Raw genomic sequence first — 27,969 nt, 5'->3', positions numbered from 1 at the left:
ATAGAAAGGAATCCTGCTAGGCTATACACAGAAAATCACAAATTAACATTATCTATATCGTATTATATTTCATTGAACATTTTCTAATTATATTTCAATCTGAATCCTACCATATTCTAGAAGTTCTGTAGAGTATTTGAACTCTGGGGCATCAGTATGATATCTATTCTCTGTGCCACTTGCCTGCTTTATTGTCCTTCACAGAGTTTATGTTTCGTTTTTTCTCAAATTGAAGATTTGTGGCAACTCAGCATCAAATAAGTCTATCAGTGCCATTTTTCCAACAGCGTATGCTCAAATCATGTCTCTGTGTCGCATTTTGGTGATTCTGTCAATGTTTCATTTTTTTCATTAGATTATTATTAGATCTGTTATGGTGATCTGTTATCAATGATATTAGAATCTACTGTTGTAATTGTTTTGGGGCACCACAAACCACACCCATATAAGATAGCAAACTTAATGGGTAAATGTTATCTTTGTTCTGACTGCTCCACTGACAAGCATTCCAGTCTTGCTCTCCTTAAGCTTCCTTACTCCCTGAGAGACAACAATATTGAAATTAAGCCAATTAATAACCCTACAATGGCCTTTAAGTGCTCAAGTGAAAGGAAGAGTCAATTGATGCAGCAAATGACATTGTTGTTTTATCTTAAGAAATTACCCTAGCCACTCCAACCTTTAGTAACCACCATCCTGACCAACCAACAGCCATCAGTAATAAAGCTAGACCCTCAACCATCAAAACTATTACTACTTGCTAAAGGTTCAGATGATGGTTAGCATTTTAGAAAGTATTTTATAATAAAAGTGTGTAGATTTTTGGACATAATACTATTAATCATTCAACAGACTACAGTATAGTATAAACATAACTTTTATATTCACTAGGAAACCAAGAATTCATGTGACTATCTTTAGCAAGATATTTGCCTTATGATAGTGTGGAACTGAACCTTCAGTATTTCCCAGGAAGGCCTATATGAATTCAATTCAATTCAACAATAATTTCTTAAATGTCTATTACTATGAGGCATCATTCACAGTTCTAGGAATATTGTTGTCCAGTTGTTTTTTCCAGTTGTGTCCAAATCTTTGTGACCCCATTTGGGGTTTTCTTGGTAAAGACACTAGAGTGGTTTGCCATTTCCTTTTCCAGGTCATTTTACATATGAGGAAATTGAGGCACATGGATTAAATGACTTGCTCAGGATCACACAGCTAATAAGTGTGTAAGGCAAGTTTTGAACTCAAAAAGATGAGTCTTCCTGATGCCAGGCCCAGCATTCTATCCCCTGTGCCACCTAGCTGCCTAATGCTAGGATTACAAAGAGAAAAATGAAAATAGCCTCAAGTATCTTATGTTATAATGGCTGAGATCCTGGAAAACCCAAAACTAAACAGCAAGGTTTAGATGGAATCATGACATTAATACCCTAAAAATATTTTCAAAACTTCTAGCCTCAGAGATGTGCTATATTGCATTAACACACATTTTTCTGGAATGTCAGGAGTCTTGGGTTCTAAAGACCTATAAGAATGTCTTAGAATTCCCAAGAGGCTCTTTACTATGTAGAGCCCAGACTTGTATCACTCCAAGTTGATTTCACTTTCCTTAGATTGGATTGTTTTTTTTTATTATATTATGTACAATAAAGAAAATGGAATAAAACCAGCAGTCAGGTTTCACTAGAAGCACCATTTAAAAATTCATTTAGTTGCCCCAGGCCTGGGGAGGCATGAAATTCTGTCCCTGTTCTCACCTTTTGGTGATCAAATGTTAATGTGGAGATGAGTTATTTGATAGCCCTAAATCTGATTTCTCTAAACTACTGTATAATGACATTGAAAACTCCAGCTCCTGCTCTGTCCCACTTTACAGCCAAATTCTTCTTTTGAATTCATTTCCAGATGAGTTAGGAGCCTATTATAGATAGAGAAGATACTGGCATTTAATGCTAGAGCAGAAAGTTAATGAGTGTGAAAAGTGGAACTTTATGATAGGTAGTGTTGGGAAGTCAGCTGAAGAAGAGCCAAAATACATTCAAAAATGTGAGAAAGTGGGTAGCAGAAGAAATACAATAGAATGGCTATAATTCCAACCTCCCCCCCACATGTGGTTGAACCTTGTTGTAACATGATTTGTTATCACATAATTTCAAGTATATAATGGACATGATACCATCCTTTAAAACATAACAATTACATTTGACAAAGCCCTGATCAAATATTGCTTGACTATAAAAGGCCAACATTACCATACCCCCAGGGCCAGGCTTATCAAGGGATTTCACTATATTTGAAGGATATATTGGAATATGGAAAGGCAGCATGGTAGAATGCATAGAAAATTCACTGGAAAGTCAGAAACCTATGTCACAGTTTTGCTTCTGACAAATATTGGTTGATATGCATATATTGCCACAAATTGACTCACAGCACAGCCTCTGTTGATTGGTTGTACCCAAATTCAATGTGTTTCCAGCTGGAAGGAAAAGAGTGAACACACTTCCATCATAAAAGGATATAAACTTCTATGGTTTCTCTGCATGAAAACAAATCAGATGTATGTGATGCTCCAAGTTTCCCTTTCCATTATGTTTCACTGACTACACTGTATTACTGAATCAGACTCCTCACCTCATATTGCTTTCATATTCAGACCTTGATCAAAATCTTTAGACCGATGAAAATGTTACTCTCATAGATTTCTACCATTTGTTGTCAAAACCACTTAGTTTTTGTTGCTTTGGTTTTTTATCAACACATTTTAAATGATAGATGTATGTGAATCATATAGTTTCCCCTGAGGTTACTGGCTCATTCTGATTGAATCTTCTACTAATGCCTGGTACAGTATCTTCCCTACCTTGGTAGAGGAGAGACTAATCTGACACTCAGGGATGTTAAGTCAGTAGCATCATCTGTGTATGTGGTATACAATATTTCATTATATGATCAAGGGATCAGAAAGTTTTGGATTTCAAAGTGATGTTAGTCGTAATCTCTAGGCAGATAGGTGGCACAGTGGATACAGTATAGGTCTTGGAGTTAGGATCCAAATCTAGCCTTAGACATCTACTAGTTGTATGACTCTGGGCAAGTCACTTAACCCTGTTTGCCTCAGTTCTACATCTATAAAATGAGCTGGAGAAGGAAATGGCAAACCACTCCAGTATCTCTGCCAAGAGAATCCAAGTAAGGTCATGAAGAGTTGGATACTGAAAAGGCTCAACAAGAACAACAAAATTCAGCAATTAGGATAAGGCAATCCTCTTTTCAGCATGGATTATAAACTCCATTTAACCCTGACCAGTGCTTGGGGAAAACACCAAGCCTGACATGGTTCTAAGAATTGGTTACCACTAGGTCTATCCTTTTGATAGGGAAGCTATATGGCATAGTCAATAGAGCACTGGTCTTAGAGTCAGGAAGAACTAACTCTGAATGTCAGCTTAGATTCTTTCTAGCTGTGTGAGCCTGAACAAGTTACTAAACCTCCTTCATTCTTAGAGTCCTTGCCTCTAAAATGAAAAAAATAACAGCACCTACCTCACCAAATTGTTAGGCTCAAATGGAATCATTTATGTAAAGTTCTTTGTAGCCTTATAACAATATATAAATGCTAATTATTACTTTTATGCATTGGGTAGCAGTCCTCTCCTTTGTAGTCTAGGGCAGTGATGTCAAACTCCAATAGAAAAAGGGTCACTAAACCATATATAAAGATCCCTATTGGCCTTATTGACTTAGAAGACCACAAATACACTTTAACTATGTTCTATTGTAGTTTCTATTTATTTTGTTTAATATTTCCCAATTACATTTTAATCTGGTCATTCCCTACTTAGATATGTGCAGGCTGTGTGTTTAGACATGGCCTTAATGGATATACTCAATTAGACTCTTGGTTCAGGCTCCTGCAGCAGAAAGGCATTCTCCTTTTTCTGATATTGTTCAAACATGCTGGCATAACAATGGCACACAATGCTTATTTTAACAGTTTAAATCTATAAACATTTTAATCAATAAATAAAGATTTATTAAATGCCTATTAAGTGTCAGGAACTGTGCCAAGCCCTGTGGAATCCAAAAGGATAATAATGATAATAATAATTTACATTTTCATAGTACTTACTGTGTGCTATGCAGTGTTACATGTTTTACAATTATCTTATTTGATTCTCACAACAATCCTAGGAAGTTGGTGCTATTATTATCCCCCTTTTACAGATGAGGAAACTGAGACAAGCAGAGTAACTTGTCTAGGGTCAAATGGCTGGAAGTGTCTGAGGTCAGGCTAGAACTACCAACTTTCCAAAAGCAAGGAGATTACAATATAATGATTGTATATGCAATCAGTATATAATTCTAACCTTGTATGCATAGACACCAAAAGTAAAAATATTACTTTCCCTTTCGCCCACTACTTCTTCCAAAGGCAGGTGGCCCTTACATCTATAGGCCTATTCTACACAATAAGTTTTCCAAAGGACATAGTTTAGATATATAGACTCAAACCTCTCTGTCCCTCATGCTATTTGATTAATGATCTCTCAGAGATACAGGTATAATCAATTAAGGGAACTCAGGACCCAGTACTGATTGTTCCTCCAGCTCTATTTCTTTTTTTTTCTTTACTCCATTACTGACTCAAATAATCAGTCCTGCCCTCTAAATGCTTCCCAACATGGCTGTCACAGCAACTGGACTGTGTAGGAGCCTAATTGCTCTTTTCTGTTTATTCATGACTAGTAGGATGGTGGAATTGGCCCAAAGGCTGGCCAGAGCATGGGGCAAGAGTCCTCTTGCTTCTATTCCTTGAAATCCTTGAATCCCAAGTCAATTTTATTGCACAGAGACTGTTTCTCCATCATTTTCAGTTATTTTCCTATAATAAATTTTTAGGACATACCTACCTTGGAAGCTTTATGACTAAGGTTGATCAAAAATGCATGGTCTATATTTTTTTCTCTAAGTACTGTGTTAGGTACTATTAGATTAATCAACAAATTAAAATAGAAAAAGAAGGCATGGGTAAATGGATAGGAATGGGTGAAAAACAGCTTATGTCAAAATAAAGTCTCCTTAGAGGAATCCCCATCAATATCTTTGAACAATTATTAATTTATTAATGTTTTAATTAAGTACTTTGAAGATAAGCTTATGGGGGAAAGGGGCATATGATTTTCCCCCTCCAATTCAGCTGAAGTAATCATAGAATGTAGTCTCATGTAATGAAATTTTAATGTCTAAACAATATGTGTCAACACCCTATAATTCCTTTATGAGTTCCAAGAGGATACAGGAAAAATTTCCAAGTCTTATACTGAAATAAAAGTGCAATCTAGCACTAGGTCATCTTCCAGATGTACCACATTTTTTTCACAATTTATTTTTTGAGAATCATTTAACATGAAATTCTACAAATAAAATTTGTATAAACACAAACCCACATTTGTCTTAACACAGATGGCAAAGGACAAAGCAAAAACAAGAAAATTAAATAGGCTACTATATACTATTGGATATAGTTGTGTCACATACACAAGACGTCTTTATAAACTAGTCATTCTTAGATCATAGAAGACCACTCTCCATTCAATGTCATCATCTTGCAAGATGGGCTTCTGTAGCATCTGAACCTGTTTTCTCCTAGTCTTTCTTTAATATGACTGGTAATTGCTTTGGTGATTATCACCCCCTCGGGATGCTTTGCCATATGTGTTTTGTTGACCTCAACCCTTAGTCCCGCCTAGTTGGACAGCTGCACTGCCCCCCCCCGCTTCCTGTTCTTGCTGTTACTGCCTATATACCTCTTTGGGCTGAATAACTTTGATCTCATACTTCCCAGAACCGATCTGTCAATATCTGTTTTCTAACAATTTCTTTATTGGTTCCTCATCTGTATATGTGATAAAACAAAATTTTCTTTTTTCATTTGCTTTTGTAGCCATAGGAAGTTCAGTATTGTCAATCTCTCCAAATGGTCCCAAATATTCTTTTATTTGATCTTCAGATGTATCTGGGGCCTCAGTCTACCAGCAAATACTTTTTTTTAGGGGGAGAATATAAGATCCGTTTTAATTGTATAGTCTACAACCTAGCTTAGTCCTCCAATAAACATTTTACCATTGTCCTGCTAGTTCTTGCTCCCATTGATTTTGCAGCCCTTGGCAAAGTCCTCCATATTGCTGTGCTCTCCTCATCCTCCATGGCATCAGGGCTGTTGACTGCAGACAAGTGCAGCAGAGAGGGAGTCACAGTGACAGCATGTTGTATGGAGCTATATTTAAAATGGTAGCAGAAAAGGATCTACCATTTGGGGGGCAGGGGAATAAGGGTTAAGTGACTTGCCCAGGGTCACACAGCTAGTAAGTTTCAAGTTTCTGAGGTAAGATTTGAACTCAGGTCCTCTTGAATCCAGGGCTAGTGCTATATCCACTGCACCACCTTGTTGTCCCTCCTTTTTTTTCTTTTTTTTTTTACTGTCAAAAAATGAGAATAATTTTCTGTGACTAGTCCTTAGTGATATCATCTCTCTCGATGATCATTACTTTTTTGGGGTAAATTCTTGCAAATTGTTGAATAATCTATTGTAGAATTGTTCTGATTGACATCTTATTTGGCTAGTCTCGAACCTAACTTTTCTCCTCTATGAAAATCCAAACATTTCTTCATACTTTGCCTCTTGTCATCTGTCCCCATCCTTCATCATATTTCAAAGATAAAATTGACATCAATTCTACCGTCACATCTGTAAGTTATTCCATAGACTTGGATGTAATTTTCTAAGCTGGGAAATTTGAAGTTACCTCAAGCAACAAGCTGTTCCCTTAACACCCATCAACATATCTTGATCTATAGTTTCCTTTACATGGTTTACTTTAGTATTTTCAAAATCCATTCTCCTGCCTAGGGAAATGGAAGATAAATAATATTCAACTCTTATCAGTAAGATGATCCAATATTAAATGATGTACTATTTTAAATTAAAAGATTCAAATCTGTTGCTTGCTACCTGTGCAACTTAGCAAATCATGTCACCTCTTTGAACCTTATTGCCTCATCTATAAAATGACCGAGTTGGACTAAATATTCTCTAATTCCCTCTCAGCACTAAATCTGTGATCCTATGACTCCATGGTCTCTTGAATGTTTTAGAATATTTTCTAAGAATTGGGCCCATTCTTTCCTTGTTGCTTGATTTTCCTTTATTTTTTTGAAATAGCCATTTAGTTTCATTCTTAATAAGATTCATTTCAATTTGAGCTTACTCTTCTTGAAGTTATCCTTAGAGTTTGGTGTCATTCTTCTGAATTTCTCATTGGTTGTTTGCCTCTTCGTTGATCTTTTAAAATGTCCTTTTAAAAATCGGAATGTATTATTATAAATATATAGAGATATGCTTTCAAGAACTGAAAAAAATGCATAGTGACACAATAGGATGAGGATGAAAATATTACTTTCAGTCAAAAATATCAAAAGCAGATGTTAAATATTCACATTTAAAATACATACATTAAATGTCATTTACCTGGACCACATACATATAAACACGCATATGTATACAGATGTGTATGCATGCTTTCATGCATATATCCATGCAAATGTATGCCCTGCATTTAGTTCTTTGCTCAATTTCCATTTAAATGTTTTATTAAAGTCAATACCAATCTATAACATGCCATAACAAAGCATTGTATGTAGACATCCTTATAGCTGTGCACATTTGGGGATTAAAGTAGTAAATTTCAATGAAGTTCAATTAAAGGTGTTGCTGGATTAGTGCCTGCCCTCCACTGAATTTCAATTGGCTTTTTAAATTTAAAAGTAGTCCCTATCCAAAGAGGGGTATCTTTTTGTATTTATATTAAAAACTTGGTTATGGCAAATATTTTAAAGTTTCAAAGAAGAAGTTAGGGGTCTTTAAATTTGATACTTTTTTAGAGATTTCCTCTGCATTAAGGATCTCTCTTTTAATCCAAAGATATGTCCCATAAACAGGATTTTTCAACAATAGCTCCCCCAGAATTTGTATTATCCTTGATAATATGCTTAAACTCTAACTTGAAATCTGGGAACCCCCTTATATCACATATTTTCTTTTATTGACATATAAATAACAGATTCCGACAACTAATACAAGTCTGATGTATTTCAAAGGACCTTTTATATCTAAATACTTTCTGTCTAGGGAAAATAATGGATAGCACCTATTGATACAATCAATATAGAAAACCTAGTTTTTCTGTTTGCTGCTTCAGGTTTTGAGACAACATTATAGGTCCTAGGAACATAGATTTAATGCTGGAAGGGACCTCAAAGGTCCTCTAGTTTTATGTTACCATCCTACATATGAGAAAATTGAAGCAAAAGGAGGTCAATCAATCAAAACTATGAACATTTATTAAGTACTTACTATGTGTTAGGCACTGTACTAATCATTGGGTTTACAAAGACAAAAGCAAAATGGCCCCTACCCTCAATGAACTTGAATTCTAACAGGGAAGACCACATATGTGGTATATGCAAGACACATAAAATTGAAACAAGGTAAACTTATGGAAGTTGCTGGTCAGTAGGGGATTGTTGAGGATAGACCTTCTCCAGAAGATGAAAGTTAGGTTGCCTTTTTTAAAATTAAAAAAATATATATTATGTAGTTTCCTTTAAGTTTGCAGTTAAATCATCACACAAAGATTGAGGCTGTAAGAAAAAAAAAAAGGATAGCATTGAGTGATTTATTCTAAAGCTTTTGTGTGTGGCTGTAACAGGATCAGGTTTTTCTTCAAACTTACAGAAATCTTATCGCAGCTCCAAACTGAATATCATCACATATCCTATTGTCCCTCTTCACTCCCATGGGGATGCAGTAATTCAGCTCCAATCAAGCAGTGTTGCCCAATCTGAGGATGATTCCAGCACCCTAAGACCAGCGGACACACGCCAGTTTACAAAGATGTGCTTTGGACTATCCCTGTAGTTGAGGTTGCAAAGGTTTCCCGCCGTTGAGGAAGAAATGGGTCCAGAAGAGATCCCCAAAGCTGCCCTGGCCCAGCCAAAAGGGCAGCAGCATGTAGAAGTGCAGGCCGCTGGCCCAGTAGCCTTCTCCTCCCGGGTAGTCACCTTCACTTTGTTGTCCAATGCTGTATATGTTGACGCCACAACACTTGTGGGCCCCACCAAGATAGAACCAATCAGCAATGCTTGATGCTTCTCCCCATTAGGCACCAACATCCTGCCCCAGAGGGAGGCTGACACCACTGTATCCATAATGAGCTGCTGATTCAGCTGAAGCTCAAAGTACTCCAGGAAGCTCACGTCCCCATCAAGAAGCCACCCAGCTCCTGGTTCACTTTGAGCAGGGCGCCCTTTGCTGGCAAGATGGAAGAGTTCCAGGAATCAATGACCATTGTGTGTGAGAGAGATAATTTGGCTGAGTGTCCACTCTCCTTGCAAACACCAAACGATGCTGTCCTTGCAAGACAGTCCAGCTCTTGCCACATGCCCTCCAACTTCAGCGTGTGGCTTGTCTTCCATATGGGAAACTGTACTCAGCTGACATGCTGACATATCTGTCTCTCGAAGAGAGCTCCAAGGGAACTGGCCCATGACTTTATACAGGTTAACTGAGAAGTTACTGTCGAAGTTTCCAGGCTGGGGCTTGAAGAAGGAGAGGCCTTAAGGCCTTAAGAAATTTCCTTTGTTCATAGGAGAACTGAAAAGTCACCTTCTCTTCCTGGCCAAAATTTTGGAGAACTTGAGGCTGCCTTCGTTGTTGCCCCCCCCATGGTGTTGTAGCTGCCTGTCAGCTGCCTCAGTTTGGTGACTTCAAAGGTGACATATAAGCCATTTGGGAGGGCGTCATCTCCTTGGCCCATCCACCTGCTTAAAGATGCCGAGGCAGAGCAGCTTCTCCCGGGCTTTGTGAGCTTTCCTCATCACATCAATGAGATTTTTAGCCCTAAAGAAATGTCCTATTTCATACATGATGATGTCATCGTTGTTCCTTCCCAGGCCATCAAAATGGACATGCTGCACCACCACATGTTTGTTTTCCAAGACCTTCAGCTTGATTTCAGGTTTGACCTCCACAAGTTCATCTTCTTCTCCCAAACTTCCAAAGTCAGGCCCACTGACAAGAAGAGGCTCCAAGCTCTGCGAGTGTACGGTGCCCATGGCGCCCTCCTGAGGAAAGCAGCCACTCCCATGGCACACAGAGGAGGCCCAGGGGACTGTGGGGAGTGGTGGGGGGCATGCAGAGGCTCCTCGGCAGTGGTCTCACCCTCAGCTTGGCGCAGGCAGGTCCCCAGTTAGGTTGAGTCTTGAAAGAAATCAGGGATCTCAGTGTCATTCAAAAAAATGGGTGACAGTAAAAAGGAAGAGAGACAGGAGAAAGAATGTCACATGCAGGGAACAGGAAGGAGGCCAGCATTGCTGGAACATAGACAATATGGAAGAGAATATGTGTAAGGAGTTTGAAAAGTTTTAAAAGTTCTGAAAGGATCTGAAATTTCAGCAGAGTGTGTATTTGATCATCAAGGCAGGAGGTTTTATTGAGTAGGAGAATGACACGGTCAGGCCTGTGCTTTAAGAAAAGCATTTTGACAGGTATATGGAAGATGTATTGGAGTGGGGAGAAATTTGAGGCAGGGAGACCAGTATTACGCTATTATAATAGTCTACATGAGATGTGATAAGATTCTAAACTAAGCTTCATGTGTGCAAAGGAGGTATAAACAACATTGATCAGATATTAAATATATTGAATGAGTGAATATGAGAGTTGTATATAATCATTGTTGAAAACCCGAGTCAGTCAGGCAATAAGCATTTATTAAGAGCCAGCTATGTATCAGCCACTGTCCTAAGAACTAAGGATCAAAAAAAAAATTTAAAAAGATGGTCCTTTCTCTTGAGAAGCTCCTAATCTGAGGGGGAAGACAACCTGTATTTTTATGAACAAAGAAGGCATAAACAGCATAAAATGAAATAATCAAGAGGTGAAAACATTAAAACCAAGAGGTATTGGAAAATGTTTGCATAGAAATAAGGATTTTGATTGTGATTTGAAGGAACCCAGGTAACCCAGGAGGGAGAGAGGAGGGAGAACATTTCTTGCACGGTGGGAAGCCAGAGCAAATGAGCTGAGTTAGGAGATGGAACAGTGAGGAGGCCAATGTCACTGAATCAAAGAGTATGTGAGAGTATATAAGGTATAAGAATGGAAAGGTGTCCATGAGGTGATCCAGGTCATGAAAGGCATTGGGTGACAGAGGATTTTATATTTGTTCCTAGAATTGATAGGGGGCCACGACATTTTATTCATAAAAGAATGACACCCCCTTTCCCTCTCCTGCTGCTTGAGGAGCCGGCCACCACCATGAATGACACTGTAACCATCAGAACCAGGAAGTTCATGACAAACAGACTTCTTCAGCGTAAACAGATGGTTATAGATGTCCTTCATCCTGGAAAGGCCACAGTGCCCAAGACTGAAATTCGAGAAAAACTGGCCAAGATGTACAAGACAACTCCAGATGTCATTTTTGTCTTTGGATTCAGAACCCATTTTGGTGGTGGCAAAACAACAGGCTTTGGCATGATTTATGATTCCCTTGATTATGCAAAGAAAAATGAACCAAAGCACAGACTTGCAAGGCATGGCCTGTATGAGAAGAAAAAGACGTCAAGAAAGCAGCGAAAGGAACGCAAGAACAGAATGAAGAAAGTCAGGGGTACTGCAAAGGCAAATGTTGGTGCTGGCAAAAAGAAGGAATAAAAGGCACTATGGAGGATGTTTATTCATGAAGATGTTTTTTCATCAGAGCATAAATAAACTATGTAAAAAACTTTAAAAAAAAAAAAGAATGACATGGTCAGATCTTGCACTTTAGGAAGATCACTTACAAACAGACCATCCAGTAAGCTAATACAAACGTCCTGGTATGAGGTAATTAAGGTCCTGAAACATGATGGTGTTTGTCTCTGAGGAAAGCAGGGGACAGATAAGAAAGATATTACAGAGGTAAAGTCAATAAGCCTTGGCAACAGATTGGATATGGGAGGTGAGAAAGAGTGAGGAATAGAGGACAATACCTATTTTGAAATCCTCAGTGACTGGGGAAGAGGGTCAGCAACAGGGAGGTTTAAAAGAAGGGAGAGCTTGGGAAGAAAGATGATGTGTTTAGTTTCGGAAACATTGAGTTTAAGATATTTATAGGATATCCAGTTCAAGATGTGTAATACACACTTGAAGACTAGAAGTCAGCAGAGAGGTTAGGGCAGGATATATAAATTTGAGAATAATCAGAATAGAGGTGATCATTGGAACCATGAAAGCTGAAGAGATCACCAAGTGAAATGATTTAGAGGGAGAAGAGAAGAAGTCTCAGGACAGAGCCCTGTGGGACACCACAGTTAGTGGGCAAGAGCTGGATGGATGGTGCTGCTATAGATGGTAATAGAGAAATTAGAATTGAAGAAAAGTTATAAGGTTCTTGAGTTAGTTCTGTTTTGGACATGTTGAATTTGAGATGACTAGGATACATCCAGTTATAAATCCCCAGAGATAAATAGATAATGTGGAACTGGAGGTCAAAGGAGAGAATATAGCTAGATATATAGATCTGGGAATCATTTGCATAGAGATGATAATTGAAATATAAGGAGCTAAAGAAATCACCAAATTAGGATGTAGGGAGCAAAACAAGAATGAATTTGAGGACAGAAAACCTTGGGATACACCCACAGTTAATGGGCATGACAATGGATCAAAGGAGAGTGAGAAAGATAGGAAAGGATGTAGGAGGAGAACCAAGAGAAAGGAGTATTATGGAAAATGATAGAACAACAAAAAAAAGGTAACCAGAAAGGACTATAGTGGTTTGTCAAATATTAAAGACAAGTCAAAAAGGCTTGAGGACTGTGAAAAGATTATTTATTAGATTTGGCATTTAAGATACAATTGCAAATTTGGAGAAAGACATCATTTGAGGGATGAGGTTGGAAGTCAGATTTGCAAAGGGTCTAAAAGAGAGTGAATAGAGTTAGACAGCTATTCAATGAGTTTAGTTGAGAAGGTAATGAGAGATGTTGGACAATAACCAGAAGAGATCATTGTAAGGATCAAGTGAAGGTCTTATAAGTCTTCAGAGTGGAAAGATTACCTATCTATCACAGAGTGAAGTAAAGGAGAAGAGTGGACATGTTAGAGGATGTTAGATGAACAGAATTAGAGAAGAGGGAGGTTCTTGGCAAATAGCCTTGACTTTCTTGTTGAGTTTTATTAATATATTCTAGTGAGAGGGTTGGGGGGATAGTGTGGTGGGAGACTGAAAGAAAGAAGAGAAAGTTTTGGAATAGCCCATTTTGGTGAGCAAATAGTATATAAGTAATTAAATATAGAAGGGTGTGTTCATCCATTTTCAGTCATTTCTCACTCTTCATGACCCTAATTGGGGTTTGCTTGGCAAAGATACTGAAGTGATTTGCCATTTCCTTCTTCAGCTCATTTCACAGCTGAGGAATTGAGTCTAACAGGGTTAAAATGACTTACCATAGCTGGTTAAGTGTCTGAGGCAAGATTTGACTCGGAAGATGAGTCTTCCTGACTCCAGGATAGGTGTTCTATCTACTGAATCATCCAGCTGTCCCTGAAGGGATACCTTGCTGCAGCAATAAAATCTCAGTTGAAATTACATGGCCTAAATTGTGTAGTGAATTCAGTGAACACTGTTATGTAGCCTTCTTCATGTCTATTTAGTAGTATATAAATTGGAACAAAGAAGGTGATGGTGGTCACCATTGGAGTTTGGCAAAATGGGAGCTGGTGATAGAAAAAGAGACAAAGGAATTCAAGAGTTAAAGTAGATAGATAAAGAGCAGAACTGGTTCACTAAGGAATCAGTTTTAGGAAGGGAGAAGAGTATAGTAAGAACAGAGGTGATATCCTGGAAAATGATTAAGGGCTGGGAGAACTGGAGGCATGGTGAGAATTAAGACTATATGGGGGAGGAAGAGTCATAGGGGAAAGATGAAATAATAGAGGATTATGATGAGATAAGGTTAGATGCTATTAAACATGGAAGTGCAAAACTTGTATGTGACATTAAGTTCAGGTTTAATTATCCATTTGTGTATCTGAAAAGGAAAAGATAGAGCTGTGTAGATTGAGAAATTGAGAAGTTAGGGTATTTGTGGGGACATCAAATGAATTTGTCTAAGTCAAAAGGTCAAAGCTGGTATTTGGCTAATGTCTCTATCTCTAGAGCCAGTTCTCATTTCACTGACCCATGCTGCTTCCCTCCTAGATATTAAAAATTTTTGAAAGAGCTATGTGCAGTGTTGTTTGTAGTACTTTCTACTGATGTTCACACACTGATTTTTCACCTGCAATGGCATCAAGTTCAGATGGAACAAAATACTTATTGCCCTAAGTTTGCCCATATATTTAACAGAAGCTCTGTTTTCAACAATGTGTAGGAAAACAGGTATTTTCCAACTATTTCATCCTGAGTAAGTCCTAAAGAAGCTATATGAATAATAATGTTCAATTCACGGATTATATATGTTTATGAAAATCTGGTCCTCTCCAAAAAACAACTTCCCCCACCATGTATCAGAATGGATGATATTTAGTCCTTTGATTTGTTTTCATGGAACACAAAAAAGTCCTAGTTGTATAAAACAAAAATAAAGCAAAATGTCTTTATACTCTCCACTAGGCATATGTCAATACATTAGCTGAAAAGTGTGAATACTCCCTCCAATGATGGAGCTAGCTATCCATTCATAACCTCTCAACTATACAAGTCTTATCCACATCCTCTCATAAATGCTCTACAGATGGTCCACCTAAACATACTGGGGACCTTAGTATATCTCTCTACATTACTTGAAACCTCCAAGCTATCCTAGAATTATTCCTCATTCTTGGCACATGACTCTTCATACACTTTTCCAGCCACATCTCTTACATAATTCTTGTCTGGAAATTGATTAGTCTATTTCATGACAATCAGACTCTTCTCCATTACCCTTTTGGTGACCTTCCACATAATTCTTTTGTAGACTATGGTTTTCTAAGAATTGCTTCCTTTTATCTACATCTAAGCAATAGAATTGCTTAAGTGAGTTTCTCGCAGGTAAAAAGTGCCAATAGTCTTTCCATTTTCCCCCCTTATTCTCTGTCATTCCACAATACTTACATCTCTTTGCATTTGTCTTCCTAGAATCCTAGTGAAGCATTATTGAAATAGTTAATACAATAGTTGCCAAAATGGAGTCATAATAGGAAAAGAAAAATAAGATTATTCAAAAGTAAAGGATAGAGTAGAGCCCAAACCAGTTCAGTAAGGGTTCATTTTGAGGGAAGGAGGAAAAGGTTGCAAATGGAATTGAGAAGAGAAGTTCTAATTCTGTTGTGTCAGTGGGGTGGAGAAACCTGGTATGCTTTCCTCTTGGGCATTCCACTAGCAGTTCTGAGGTAGGAAACTTATTTGAACTTCTGAGAGTTTGGTGACATTCATGAAATATGGAAAGGGAAAATCCAACTCACTCCATCATGTTGAAGGAAAGCCATCATGTGTGAGCTGTGTGGATCTCTGTGTTTATTTATAGATATAACCCTACAGCATTGGATATGCTCTGATAGTTTGCACGTAGCATGCCATTTCTGTCTTGTGTCCTGGTTTATTCCATTGGTGACATTTGAAACAGCATTGATATATTTTCCCTTTCTACTATTTAAACCAGCGTCCATAGAGCTTTACTACTTATGAAATGGGATGGATGAGCTATTATTTTTTTGTAACCCATTTTTTCACCAAGCCTTATTCTCAAGTCTGTAAATATTAATATGAGTGTCTGAGCCCCATTCCAGAAGTAGAAATCTTATCTAATAGATATTACATATTGTACACATTATACATAATGAATAAAATATATTATATCAGAATCATGTCCCAGATGGAATAAGCAATCCTTTCTTTCTTTCCTTTCCTCAAAACACAGAAAACAAATAAGAAAAATAAAGCAGATAAACAAATGACTCCATTTCTGAGGCCTGATATTGTAAACATTTAGGCTATGGGTACATGGTATCAATATAACAAATTGAATCAGCAAAAAAAAAATGAAAGAAAGAAAAAGAAAAAATAGTTACTGAACAGTGAAAACAAATCATCAAATGTTTTACTTAGGAGAGCTGATTGAAAGGTTTACTTTTCCATCAATTGTTTTGATGACATCAAGCAATCACTTGAAAACTAGAAAAAATAGTCATTAGGGCTTTTTAAAAATCTACATTATAAATTGTACATATATAACCTATATCAGATTGCTATCCATCTTGGGGAGGGGGAGCGGATGGGAGGGTGGGGAGAAAAAATTTGTAACTAAAATCCTATGAAAATAAATGTTGAAAACTATCTTTACATGCAACTGGAAAACAACAAAATACTTTTATGATTTAAAAAATCTACATTATACAAAATATGTCTACTTATCCATCACCATTACCATTCTCCAATCAGTTCCTTAGAAATTATATAAACCTATGACTTTGGTGGCGTGGGGGAGGGTTTAATGGGGAGTTGAATGGGAAAGGAGGGACTGAAATGACGTGATGGAAAATTCCAGTATAAAAACTCCCCTCTGAAGGGCAGATGCAAATGGCAACTCATCTGTAACCTGCTGTTTTAAAACATTTCCCAGAGCATTGAAAAGTTAAGTGACTCAGTGACTTGCCCACAGTCATGCAGCTAATATGTGAGTGAAAAAGGACCTGAACTCAGCTGTTTCTCACTCCAAATTGGTCCTCTACTGGTTGTTTCATGAATCCTTTAGATCCATTTTTATTGCCTCTGATATTACCTTGGCACTCTGGGTCTTCTTTGATTTTCATTGTCATTAGTAGTCTTTCTGTTTCATCTTCAGTTTTCCATCTCCAACACTTTTTTTTTTTTAGCTTTGTTTCTTCTTTCTTTTCCCCAGAGGTTTTTACATATATGGAAACAAACATAGGTTTCCCCCTCTATTCCCCATTATTGTTAATCCCACTTCCTATTTAGGACAGCATAAACTGTATGCTCCTCATCTTACTTTACCATTTCTAAAATCCCACTTCCTTCTATGAAATTTTCTCAGACTAATGAGAAGGAATGATGGATTCTTTGATGCCTACAGTGGATTAATGTTAAAATCAAGCTACTCCCCTGCCATACATTCCTCCTCGATCATCTATGTTTGGCTTTTTGTACATAAAGTGAAATACTATTCCATCTCCTGCTTTCATTCCTTTGTATAAATGGTTCTTCATGCCTGAAATGCATTCCTTTCTCATTCCACCTTGAAGGTTCTAACCTAGAAGGAAATGTTAAGTTCTTTGAAGATATAAATTGTTATGTTTTTCTCTTTGTGTCCCCAGTGCCTACACAGTGCTTACCCATAATAAGGGCTGAGTAATTGCTTGTTAGATTGGATGTCAATTGAAGTGATTAGTAATAGGTATATATTTGCTGGCTAATGACTAAGCAGTTTAAAATTTGTGGTATCATTTTTGTTTTATAAACATAAGCCCTGAAATATAAATGTTCTATGACTTCTTACCAATAAGGTACCATGATATAGGCAGACTCAGGAGAACAAGAAGGGCTCAGGAGGGTGTTAACAAACACAAATTTAACCTTGTGACAGAGTATTATGGCTGAAGCAGCAGTGTTGTTTCCCAAACCTCAAACAGTATATAGTATGACCCAGGAACACTTTTCCCTCAGGTCCAAGGCAAACATAAAGATGCAAAGAGAAAACCACCGAGGATCACCAGAGTTCTATACCAACACTGCCTCTCTAGGGGAAAAAATCTCCCCTGGTTTACTATCTCCTTCTCCTTAAAAGAATATCAGCTCTGGGGGCAGGTGGGTGGCATAGTGGATAGAGCACCAGCCCTAGAGTCAGGAGTACCTGAGTTCAAATCCAGCCTCAGAACATTGACAATTACTAGCTGTGTGACCCAAGTCACTTAACCCCAATTGCCTCACCAAAAAAAAAAAAAAAAAAAAAGAATATCAGCTCTGCAATGGCAGCACACTGTACCAATGTTTAATATGAATGAAAAAATTGTGGTGTTTCCCTGCTTTTATCTGCTGGCCACATGTGGTTCTAGGCAAGAGAAACACTAGCATACTAGTCCGTGTAAGTAGTGATCTTGGGGTTGCCTCCTGACCCTACTGCTCAACTGACCTGCCCTCCCTGATTACAGTAGTATAAAAGTATAATGCCCTTTCTAAATCAATGCAGAGCCCAACTTAAAACAAGGTTTCCATACAATAGGTGGGCAACAGTTAAGTGCTAGCTAAGTAGATTATGATCTTGGTGGTGGTGGGGGTAGTAGTATTGGTAGTAGTGATTGAAATGGTTATGTCCCATTTTTTCAAGGTTCTATTTGTTTTCACAGAAAATCCGTGTAAAAATTCTCCACATTTCCTATCCCAACCCATTTGATAAGGTTTCATTTAAAACATGGAAGTCATTAGGAATGAATAAAATCAAATGCAGGGAAATACAATGTTAAATTGGAGTTAAGAAATGTTCCTTCATGATATCAATTTTTAAAGACCAAAGTCCTCAAGACACACTTCCCTATTCAGCTTAATTCCCTTCTTGTCAGTACTGCTGGCACAATTCTTTCTTTTCACATGTCATCTGATATGGTCTTTTTTTTTTTTTTTTTTTTGCCTTGCCATGGGAAACTGTCTAAAATTCCCACCATCAGATCTGTGTTAATTTAAAGGATTCTCTGGGTTTTCTGCAGACTATTTCCTTAAAATGTGTTTTCCTCTCTATTACCCATTACTGTTAATTTCACTTCCTATTTAGGACCACTAACACCTCTATTGTGAGGGGTTTGCTGAGCCCTTGTCATGGCTGCCCATCCACTTTTGGTATCCACCTGACATTCAACTCACTGATATGACATTCTGGATTATTTGAATATGACATTCACTAATCCAGAAATCATTTAATGGTCTTTCTGAACTTCTGGTGATAAGAATTAAAACTATTACATGTAAAAGCATAGAAAGCCACAATGGCAGAATGTAGGTTTGCTTGCCATTGGTTTTCTTCTCTTCACCATTAAATGAAATCATCTCCCAAGACATTATCTTTTGCACTTCATTATCTCTCTGTATACTTTTCCAGAAACCTCATCCACTCTTACATCTTCAACTATAACCTTTATGTAGAAAGCCTATAAATCTTTATCTCTAGTCACATCTATTCTCCTAAGCTCCTGATATATATTTCCCATTGCCTTCAGGACATTTCCATCTGGATATCTTTCTTGCAGCAGAACCTCAATATACCCAAAATTAAACTTTTCTTTACCCACCGTTCAGCTCCTCTTCCTTTTCTTTTTCTTTATTTTCACTCCCACTCTAACCATGAAAATTTCAAACTCCATTACCTCCAACTTTGCCTACTATGATAGCCTCCTAAGTGGTACAGGTCTTTATCACCTCACACTAAGATGGCAGAGAGAGTGAGAAAGAGAGACATATGTTACCTGAATATTTCCCAAACATAAAGTTAGGATTCAATCCATTTCTCCCAACGAATACATTAATAGCTTTTTAGAAGCAAAAAAAAACCTGCTGGTTAAATACAAAATTAAACACATTATCGTATGTCTTCACAATGCAAGAACAATATTTGAATTTGGCATCATGCAGATATTTAGATCACATCACTGAAATTAGTAACTACTTTTCAGTTTTTGTTTACTCAGCAATGGTTATAATTAGAGCAGGTTGGCTGTAGTTTTGACTAAGGGTATTAAACTTAAAGGACATGCTAAGATCATTGGCAATCCAAATAATAACAGAAAGAACAATAATAAAAATAAAGCCTAGCATTTAATTAACAAGACTAATTAGAAGCTTCCAAATGGCAGGATGGGGTGAGTTCTCTCATGCCTTCTCCCATTCCCCCACTCATATCTCCACCCTATATTTTCCTACTAGTGTCCTTGTGTCTCTATCTCACCACCACTCCCATCTGAGGGTTTTATAACATTTATCCTATGTGTAGATTGTTGCATCTATACTGGTACAGGTGTTTTGTTTTATTTTGGGATATGTGTGTGTGTGTGTGTGTGTGTGTGTATGTATGTACATCCCAAAACAAAAGCAATCTCCTAAGTATAATTCTGCAGTTAATTCATTCAAATTGCTTCAGGTAAGTACAAAAAGAAAAGACTATCTACAAAATGAATTAAAGAAAGACATCCCTATTGATTGCCTTGTTTAATGCTAATATTGTTAGTTTTAGGGGTTTTTTATGTTTGCAAGTCATATATTCAACTAAATTGTAAGCAATAGATACCAGGAATTGTGTGTTTATCTTGCATCACTATATATGCCTAAAGCAATGACTTGAACATAGGTTCTCAAAAAAAAATCTTAGTTTGGTAGAATAAAAATTGAGGCAAATATCTAGATAATGCAAGAGAAAAATCATTTGAAATAATATTTGTTTTATATTTTTCTTTGTTTATATAATTACTTCAATTTTCCATTATAGTTTTTATATACAGAAGGAAGGAAATAAGGATTAATTAAGTGCCTAATATGTGTTAGGCACTGTGCTAAGCACTTAACAACTAGCATATCATCTGAACCTCACAATAGCCTTGGAGGAAAATGATATCATTATCCTCATTTTATAGCTGAAAAAATTGAGACAGAGAGAGGTAAAGTGATGTGTCCAAGATCACACAGCAAGAAAGTGTCCGAGTGTGGTACATGGGGTGTTCAAAGAGGACTAGCACCTCTGGTGTGAGGGCTTGCTGAGCCCTTGTTAGGGCTGCTCATCTACCTTTGGTGTCCACCTGACATTCAACTCTTACCTGTGACTCCAAAAAACTGTAGATTGGCCAAAGGCCACACCCTGATAAGCCATCTAGGTAGATGGATTGAGGGTAATCACCAGGGCTCAAACACATCAGTGAGTTAACAGGATGTGTCTACCCAAGCATGTGAAGATACAATGGGTGAATGAGAACAATTTGTTACAATAGTCATCAAGGCCGCTGAAGCAGGCATTGTGGAGCATTTAGAGCTTGTTCAGACATAGAAGATGATAAGGTCATTCACTGAATCATTAGGGCATAGTCAGTCATCCTTATTTCTATCTTGCCACTGGACTTTGATGACTCTTAGAGAGTAAGGTTGACAACTTTGTGCAACTCTGCCTCACTTAATTCCAATTTATACATGAGGTAAAACCGCTCATGATGTCATTGGTACCCTTTAAAAAGGAAGGATGAACAACAACAATAAGTGTGTGAGGCTGCATTTGCATTCAGGTCTTCTTGACTCTGATCACAGTCCCAGATCAGTTGCACCAACTAACTGCTTCTATAAACACATAATATGACATCTGTCTCATGCACAAATAAGAAGGCTGTGACTTAGAAAATTGAAATAATGTACCCAAGGTCACCAGCAAAGCTGGTCCAAAAACCAAGGTTTTCTAATTTCTATACTTGTATTTTATTGACTCCATAATCACAAGTCAGAAAATCTCTCCCTCTGTCTTTCTCCTCTCTATCCTCTGTATCTTTGTCTTCTTTGTGTGTGTGTGTGTCTATCTCTCTTGTGAAATCTGTCTATAATTCCAATGGAATAAGCATTTCGTAAGCAGCTACAATGTGCCAGGTAATATGCTAAGCACTTTACAAATATTATCTAATTTAAGTTGATCCTCATAACAACCCTGCGAGGGAGCTGCTTTTATTATCCTCATTTTATGGTTCAGGAAACTGAGGCAGACAGAGGTTTAAAGTTTTGCCCAGAATCACACAGCTAGTACCAGGAGTATAGAAATCCCTCTGGGTAGATTCCCAACTTCCGCCATTTAATATCTTAGAGTTGCTTAGGGCATTGAAAAATTAAGTCATATGCCTAAGGCCATATAAGTGTCAGAGGCAGGTCTTCCTGAAAGCTGGCCTCCTATACACTACATTAGGCTGCCTACAGAATTTTATAATCTGAGAACTGCCAAAGTGGTATCTTGGATTACAAATTGTTCCCCAATCTTTATTTGTTCTCTCTCTGTCCAACAGTGAATGTCCTGGAATCTACTCTTCTTATCTATGTTTACTAAGTGCTTAGTACAGTACCTAATACTTGGTAGGCACTTAATAAATACTTATTGGTTTATTGACTGTTAGATTCAACAGTATTTTAAATCCCTTTCAATTCTAAATCTATGATCCTGTGATCTTCCAGGCCCCGCCCCCTCCATGAATCTTTCCCTGATCTCCAATGCAAGTAATTTTTTTTTCCTGCTCAAATTTTCTTATATTAACTGGTCAAGAACTTTCTTTTGGCTAATGACATACTATGTTATATCATACCTATTTGTACATATAGTCATAAAATCATAACTCTAAAGCTTGAAAGTATGTCAGAGATCATCAAGACCATATATATCTTTTATTTTGTAGATGAGGTAACTAAAACTCAGAAATTTGAATGACTTGCTTAAAGTTACACAGGGATTAAGTGGCAAAAGCAGGATTCAAACCCAGATCCTATTACTAAATTGAATTCTTTCCCCTTTACCACTCTGCTTTTCTCACTTTTACAATAAGTACCTTGAGGGCAGGAACTATAATATATAACATCTTTGTATTTTGAGCCTAGCACATAGAAGGCAATTGGTATACATTTAATTTAATTAAAATTGCATTTTATTGGGCTTATATTGCTTTCCCTTGCCCCTCCTCTCTCATGTCTCCTGTGTGTCTATCTAGGTCTCAAGACTGTCCTTGCATGAATTTCAATGTTCCAATGATTATGGCTTATTCTTTTTATCATCTCTGTCCAGTCTGCCTCTCCTGCAAAAATCAATCAATCAACAGCATTTATTAAGTACCCATTATGTGACAGACATTGTGCTGAAAGACTTTAAGTTCCAAAGCAGTTATAGCAGACTGGGACTGGGAAATAATGATAAAGAGAATATTTGGGAAATGCTTTAATTAACCAGGTGAGGAGGGGATATGTAAATCTTAGGCACTCGCTATCATAATAGTGTCTAATGGATTAGCTCAGTTGGGTAGAGAATAGCTTTCTTTCCTGTATGGACTAATCAGCTTTATTCTCTGTCATGAAGACCAAATACAGGCTTCATTCTGGGCACCTATCTCACAAATGTGCTATGCATTTATGTCTGAAGAAGGAACATTTGTGCAAGCATGTGTGTGTGTGTGTGTGTGTGTGTGTGTGTGTGTGTGTATGTCTTAGCAAATGTGGGAAAACATGCCATAGTCTTGATTGATCCACAGCAAGTCAATGGGAGGGCGGATATAACTTTTACCTACAGATGTCAGCACAACTAGGATTTGATTATGATAATTGCTTATCCTGCTCCTAGGAAATATGTATTTAGCACCCTCATGAACACGTTGACTACACAGGTATTGCATACAGCAAGTTAAGAAGACGTTGTCCTGTATGACTTATATTGAATTGCTTGATTTCATAGCGAGGGTTGAGGAGGGAGGGAGGAAGAAAATTTAGAACACAAAGTTTTAAAAAAATCTATATAAAAAAAAAACATTTCTACATGTAACTTGGGGAAAATTCTAAATAAAATTAAAAAAAAAAAGAATGCATTGTCCCTGCTCCTAGATCACAACCAATGATATGATGTTTACTCTGCAGAATTACAATGTGCCAGGTATGAGGTATGGATTTCAGAAGCTGGGATTCTTGACAAGTAGACAGATGTGCTCTCTCTCTTTCATTTCACCTGGCTGTATTCATAGAGATGGCTGCCAGAAGTTAAGTCATTAGAATCACAGTAGGACTGAGAAGAAGATGACTGGGTAAATAATTGGTGGTCCAAATTTTGGAAAATGGTTATCTAGCTTTTTTTTTCCAAACTCAGGATAGGCATATTTAACATATGAAGCTCCCATTAAATTTCAGGTAATAAACAGAAGAAAAATCTGCATGCATATGGTCTCTTTTTAAAAAGGTGAAAACCCTTCTGTATTTATTAACACTGCACATTACAAAACAGTGTAGCCAGAGCCAATGCATCCTGAACCTCTGCATAAGGATAATTAATATAGCAACTAAAAATTCCAGCTACCGTTCACAGATGAATTCCCTGCACAGCTTTTGTTATTTTAGAATGGCAGTCATCATACTTTCAAATGAGCTACAGCAAAAAGGGGGCAGGAACAATTAAATAATGTTAACTGATTATAAATGAGTGGAAAAGCATGCATAGCTCCAGTTGAAACCACTTGTGTGCTAACGATTTCCACTATGGGGTAAATCGCTTGCTAACATCTTGCATGTGTACTGTGCATAAGTTACAGGAAATAGTTGTCAAGATGTCTCAACTGTTAAGATAAACAGATTTATAGTTCATGGAGCCAAATGTAGAATTGGAGTGTGAGAGGACCGATTGCCATAGAGACCCCCACTCTGGTGGGCAAACTCTCAAGTTCAAAAGCCTGCAGCTGTCTCATCTCAAGGTGACAGAAAAGATGGTTCGATCTAGTACTTATAACTAGTCCCTGTATTGCTCCAGGTGGCCAAGACAAAGGGTAATTTATTGAAACCTTTGAAATATGAAAATGTAGTTTGGAGGGGAGATATACTTGAATGAGCTAAAATCTGAGGGGCGGGGGAGAAGAAAGGAGTAAAGAAAAGGTGAAGAGTTGAAAAGAACATTAATGGAGTTTCCAAAATAAAGTTCTGATGGATTGCTTTGCCACAGAGGCTGGGGGGCTATCACCCTTCTGCTACCAAACCTATTTAGCATCCAAGTGCAGTTAACAGAGTGGGGAAGGGAGAGTTGGGAAATAATTCTCATTTTGAGTCCTGAATTAAATTAAAACCCAAAGTGCTCCAGGGAGTGGTGATAGAAATTTATTTTACAATTCAAGCAACTCTTAGGAAGCAAAAGTCCTTTGTAAAAATCAGAAACGAAATGCCAAGGGTAAATGATTTCCCTTTTCTCTACTGAATTTTATTTGATGCCATTCATTCCTTGTAATTATCAGAATGTCAGGCTCGACTGACTTACCTGCACAATCAGTTGGGACATTGTGACTGGCTAACTGTGTACCTCCAATCAGCTGATAACACCAAGGCATACTTCTAACAGTAGATGTTACATCACTGTTTACTGCACCAAGGCTTTATTAATGAACACTTGGGTAATTTTAAAATTGTGTTCAAATGCAGGAAGGAAATGATAATTTCCCTTCATTTTCAAATATCAGAAATATTTTATACTATAAGACTGCAAGTATTATGCTTCCTGTCTGTATTTGTGGCCAAAAAATCTAGCACCTAATTTGTGTTTCATTACATAAAATATATTCAAGAACATTAATTGTCTTGCCTTTGTTGCAGGGTCTTTCTTCACTGTGTCTACACACACAACTAATTTGATTATTTGAACTAAACTGAGTGGGCATAAAGGGATTAGTAGCAACAATGTGTTGCCCACAAACAATAACAGCTACTTAATTCAGCCGTGAAATGTACCCAGTGATCTTATCACTTCTACCCCTGTCCTATTCAAAGTGGGTACAATTCTGGGGCTTCTGATTAACTGATGGCTATAATCAACACTCTTGGATCTATATCAGCTCAACAATATTAATGGGTCTCCCTCCAACTGCACAGACAATCTCAATAATAATAGTTAACATTTATGTAGCACTTTAGAGTTTGCAAAGCCCCTTCATTTGATACTCAGAGCACCTCCAGGACTTAGTTACTATTTTTGTCACCATTTTGCAGTTGAAGGAAACCAGAGCAAGTGGAGATTACGTAATTTGCCCAGGGACACACAAACTAGTAAATGCATGAGGCAGGACCCAAATACAAGTAATGATAATCCTACTATCTGCCAGCATTTCAGTGTTTCAGCATTTCTCCCTGATTCCAACATGGGGAAATCCCAAGCCTGTCCTCCTTCCCTCCTTGTTAGGAGAAAGGATTAGCAATTGCAGGACTTAATGGATAACTTTGGATGATATTATGACTTTCTAAGTTTGCTTTTCGCAGTTTGATGCCCAAATACCAGGATTTCCCCCAAATAATCCACTGTTAATCTTGAATCTCTGCCACCTTCTCCAGGAAGCCTCCCTGATTCTAATGACCATTTCAGTCTGATCTCCTTTATTTGGTATTTTCTTTTATTCCTCTTGAATGTCCTGATCATATAATACTATCTGCTTTTGCTACCTGGGTCTGTGTCTTATGCCCCACTAGATTCTAAGTTCTATGAGGACAGCAATTGTTTGTTTTGTAAACTTTGTTTATTCCTCCACAATTCCCTAAGTGCTCTATGCTTAGTAGGTGCAGGACTGGAAAAATGAATGAGTCTTGTTTGCAGATAGCCCTAAACGCAAATAGCTGAAATAGATGAAGTTTTTCTGATTATTTCTGCTTCTTTAGTGGCATTCTATACTTCTCCTCTATCACCCAGTATGCTAATGCATTTTATATTACTAAAGTTTAATATTAGAGAATTATCTAATTAACATTCATGATAAGATATACTTTTAATTCAATTCCCTTCAAGAAATAGTCATTAAATGCCTACTAAATACAGAATACTTGTGCTGAATTTAGGGAAATATAAAGAAAAAGAACACAGTCTTTGTCATCATGGGAACTTGAAGTCTTGTAGGGTCATATGATACAAACAGACAGTTATGAAACAAAACAAACCATAATAAGTACATAAGAGAATGGTACAAAACTACCAAAGGAATTTTACTTTTAGCTTGGAACAAGAAGATATAAGCCAAAGGAATGAATTTCTAATTGTGGAAATTGAGGCTTCAGAGAACACACATAAGGAAGATTCAAGGGAGCAAAAAAATCCTCAGTGTTACTAAAAATCTCACCAAGCAGATGGTTGCCTGTTCAGAGGGTCAGGATTGTTATTAACTACAGAGCTGGCAAAGGAGAGATATGAGATACCCTAAACTGTTGCCATACTCGAAAAACAATCTAGGTACTTCCAATGAGAACTTTAATGTTCAGGAAGCTTTGATGGGGCCAACCACACAGCCATTCACTTGCTCCAAGCAATCTGGATGCTTGCCTATGTTGATGGATGAGAACTATCTAACTGTGACTGGAGTCTGTAATTGAGCTCTATTCCCGGGCATCCTGTAGACTCAACTACCCACATCTACTTCATCCACCACTAGTAAATGTACCCTGACAAATACAGAAAGTAGGAAGGTTATCAGCCTATGGAACTAGCAAAAACTTATTCAAGAATCTTTGCAAAGGCCTTTGGTCAAAAGCATTTGGATTCTGACCTATGATGTGAGTTGGGAGTATATCCAATGAACCCTAGGTTTCTAGTGATCATCGAAGCTTCAGTAATAACACCACACATTGCATCTTTCAAATATAAATTCAGCAGGCTATTTTTATTCACTTTGTTGTTGTTGGGGTGGGCTACTCAATGGCAGCTGGAATCTCCATGCAGCCAGCCCTTTTCTATTGGTCACACAAAATGCATAATGTTTAAAAAACCTGGAAATGATTCCATCTGTACCTTTTTAGTGCCCTAGAGATCAAGCTGTTTACTGAGATGGCAGTATCAATACTCAATATGCCAGCTCCATGACAATGGCCTGGCTCTGATACTTGTTCCTATTTTCTATCTAAATTCAGATCATCAGGATAGGATTGTCATTTTTGTTCATGACATGTCTTCCCTTTCTCTATGCCTCCACTACATTCTTGACTTTCCCTTCTCTTCTCTGTGCATCAAAGAACAATTTACGCTTTGCCTTCCCTGGTAGTAAGCAAGAAAAACAAGCTGTGGGCCCCCACATGTGATACAGGCCCCCAGTCTGCTCTCATCCATGAAATTTAGAGTGCATGTTCTGTTGTTGCGGAGAGA

The 27,969-nt window shown here is 37.5% G+C and overlaps 1 protein-coding gene and 1 pseudogene across 1 annotated transcript; one reads left to right on the top strand and one right to left on the bottom strand.

Moving 5' to 3' along the window:
• Positions 1-8,797: 8,797 nt before the first annotated feature.
• LOC122738118 lies at positions 8,798-10,182 on the bottom strand (annotated as a pseudogene).
• Positions 10,183-11,385: 1,203 nt separating this feature from the next.
• LOC122738119 (40S ribosomal protein S24) lies at positions 11,386-11,823 on the top strand. The gene has a single exon (XM_043980180.1). It carries the CDS (start codon positions 11,387-11,389, stop codon positions 11,783-11,785), a length of 399 nt encoding a protein of 132 aa, XP_043836115.1. The 5' UTR covers position 11,386; the 3' UTR covers positions 11,786-11,823.
• The last annotated feature ends 16,146 nt before the right edge of the window (positions 11,824-27,969 follow it).

The sequence above is a fragment of the Dromiciops gliroides genome, chromosome 2, assembly GCF_019393635.1.
Source record: "Dromiciops gliroides isolate mDroGli1 chromosome 2, mDroGli1.pri, whole genome shotgun sequence".
Taxonomy (NCBI): Eukaryota; Metazoa; Chordata; class Mammalia; order Microbiotheria; family Microbiotheriidae; genus Dromiciops; species Dromiciops gliroides.
The sequence above is the reverse complement of the archived record's forward strand: the minus strand, read 5'-3'. Positions and strand labels throughout refer to the sequence as shown.